General features: G+C 49.9%; 1 protein-coding gene across 1 annotated transcript; it reads left to right on the plus strand.

Moving 5' to 3' along the window:
* The first annotated feature begins 1452 nt into the window (after positions 1-1452).
* Positions 1453-2633, plus strand: LOC119280021 (F-box protein At2g34280-like). The gene has a single exon (XM_037561028.1). The coding sequence runs from the start codon at positions 1453-1455 to the stop codon at positions 2602-2604; it is 1152 nt and encodes a 383-aa protein (XP_037416925.1). The 3' UTR covers positions 2605-2633.

Consider the following 2633-nt stretch of genomic DNA (forward strand, 5'->3'; position numbering starts at 1 on the left):
GCAGGAGGGCAGCGAGTTGGAGCCGTGAAGCACGCGCGAGCAGCTGCGCAGCAGGCGGCTTGGCTGTGCACGGCTCTGCCGGGCGTGGCGGCACGCAGGTGCTGCAGAGCGGCGGCTCCATGTCGTTGGGAATGGCGTGGATACAGCAATAGGGCGGCCGGCTTGCCGCGTACAGCAGCCGTGGCTAGACCTCGGGTCTACGAAACAATCTCCAGCCACGCTTGACCAAGGCAGCAGCGCACACGCTCAGAGATAGGACGAAGCATACTTTTGGCAAGGTAGAAAACTGACAGCTCCATCCACCGTTGACTAACAGAATCTGTTTGACAATAGACGGTAGTGCTATTTGGGTATGAAGAACCTGAACTTGAGTGCTATTTTGGCACTTCAGTTTTTTATAGTGGTATTTTGGCACTTGTGGTTTCCACTAGTGGTATTCTGGCTATTCTCTCCATGAAGTACTGGTTCTCCGGCGACAGAGCGCGTGCACCTTGCTGGGGCTGCCAGGGCTAGGTCTTCATGGACAGCGTCCCATTGGACGCCTGACATGCGCCTCTTCACTTTGACATCCACAACAACTTTGCGTTGCTGGTCTTCGAGTGACACACCGAGGCATGCCTCGACGTCGTCAAGCTCATCATGTCCAAAGAGCGAGGGAAGTTCTAAGAGAGATAAGAGACAGTGTCCCGGCTAAGGGACCATTTACCACGTCAACTCCTGGTGATGGGTCCGGTTGAGGACTCCTTGTCGGTTTCGCCCTAGCCGCATCGGACAGCCCATGGCGTATACAAGGAAGATTCAGAAGACATGCGTACATGATAAGACACTGGATTCGTGGAGGGATCTACCTCCTCATGTGTAGCCAACTAGGATCTTGTACCCTAGAACCCCTAGTATCCTATATTAATTGAGGGGCCATGCTGGTAGACACAAGTTATGATATCTTGATAGTTAACCTGTACTGTCTCCATGGTCCAACAGGAATAAAACACATGCGGGACTTAGGGTATTATCCCTTCAGAAAGCTTGAACTAGGGTAAACCGTGTCTTTGTTACCGTCATTCCTAGACGCCTCGTTTAGGATCCCCTGCCAGGAGGTTTGCTACATCTAGCTCCGTCAATAAGTGTTTCCTTTTATGGATAATTGTATATTTTCAAGTAGCACTCGACAACGAAATGGATCGAAACATCAAATAGGGCATAAAAATTTGAGGTTGTCTTAAATAGCAAAGAAAATTTTGTTTAGGGGCCCAATAAGGAAATATATTTTTTAGAAGGGCCAAATAGGGAATTCTCTCATCTCCTGCAGAGTTAGACCTTGCAAAAGGAACCATCTTAGTCAATTTCTCCCCTTTCTATCATCTCCTCCGCTCCCCTTCGCCGCCGCCGCCAACACAAATCTACAATTTATCTTGTTCCTCGAAGGGAGCAACAACCAAGATGCCGGCGACCATGGCCAAGGCCGCAAGGGCTGGAGCGGTGCCTCTTCGCCACGACGGCAGCCTTCCGGAGGAGATCGTCGTCTGGGAGATCCTAGTTCGCCTCGACCCCAAATCCCTTCTCCGTTGTCGCGCCGTCCGTCGGTCGTGGCGCCATACCACCTCCACCCGTGCCTTCCTGCTTGCCCACCATGCGCACCAGCCAGCCCTCCCCATCGCGTCAGACGAAGAATACATCCTCACCGTCGACCGCCTTGCCGCCGCCCAGCTCCACACTGTCGCCCATCTTGACAAGGCCTTCAATCCAGAGGCTTCCTGCGATGGCCTTCTCGTCCTCTCCAGGTACAACAACATGACTGACACCATTGATTTCTCAGTTTGTAACCTGGCCACTCGTCAATTTGCTCCCCTTCAACAACTACATGAATTGGGCTTGCGGTTATTGGGGATGTACTCGCATCAACCTACTGGCGAGTATCGATTGTTACTTGAACGCGATAGCTACAATGAAACGCCTGAAGACCAACTTGGCCACTATGTATTTGCATTGGGCTCTCACCAGTCGCCGAGGTACATTGGGTGGCAGGAGTCAACATCACAATGCTTCAGTTTACCTGTCTTGGTATGCGATAGCCTGCATTGGTACCCAGTCTATTATGTGAGTGAAAGCAGCTATGTACGGCTTCAGAGTGAAAGCAAAGCGATAATAGTATTCGACACCATAGCTGAGTCGTTCCGGCCAATGCGTGCTCCAATTGTTTCCACCAACTCATATGCCTTTGAGATGGATGGTACACTCGGCATATATAGCCGTAACTATGCCAAAACAACTATTGATATATGGGTATTGCAGAACTACAAAAGCGAGGTTTGGAACTTCAAGTATCGAATCAAATTGCCAGTTGCAGAAATACGGGGGAAGTTTGAGACCTTTGATGACCTTTGGAATGTGGAGGTTGTTTCAGTGGACGGTGACGTGCTCTTGCTAGTCAGTTCTGGTCGGTGTCTGTCTTACGTTGACAATGATGGTAAGCTGATTGACAGTTTTGATCATGGTCGCAAATACTTCTTTTTGTCTAAATATCGGCTCAAGCAAAGTCTTGTCCAGCATACCTTCTTTCAGGCTTTAGAAAGTTCTGTTGTGAACACTTCACCATTCATCTGATGTCTATTGATATTGAGTGAGGTGGTGCT

This window comes from Triticum dicoccoides, chromosome 3B (assembly GCF_002162155.2).
Source record: "Triticum dicoccoides isolate Atlit2015 ecotype Zavitan chromosome 3B, WEW_v2.0, whole genome shotgun sequence".
Taxonomy (NCBI): domain Eukaryota; kingdom Viridiplantae; phylum Streptophyta; class Magnoliopsida; order Poales; family Poaceae; genus Triticum; species Triticum dicoccoides.

Bases quoted from the DNA above. Each gene is read 5' to 3' on its own strand.
- LOC119280021 (XM_037561028.1), top strand. From the start codon at position 1,453: ATGGCCAAGGCCGCAAGGGCTGGAGCGGTGCCTCTTCGCCACGACGGC.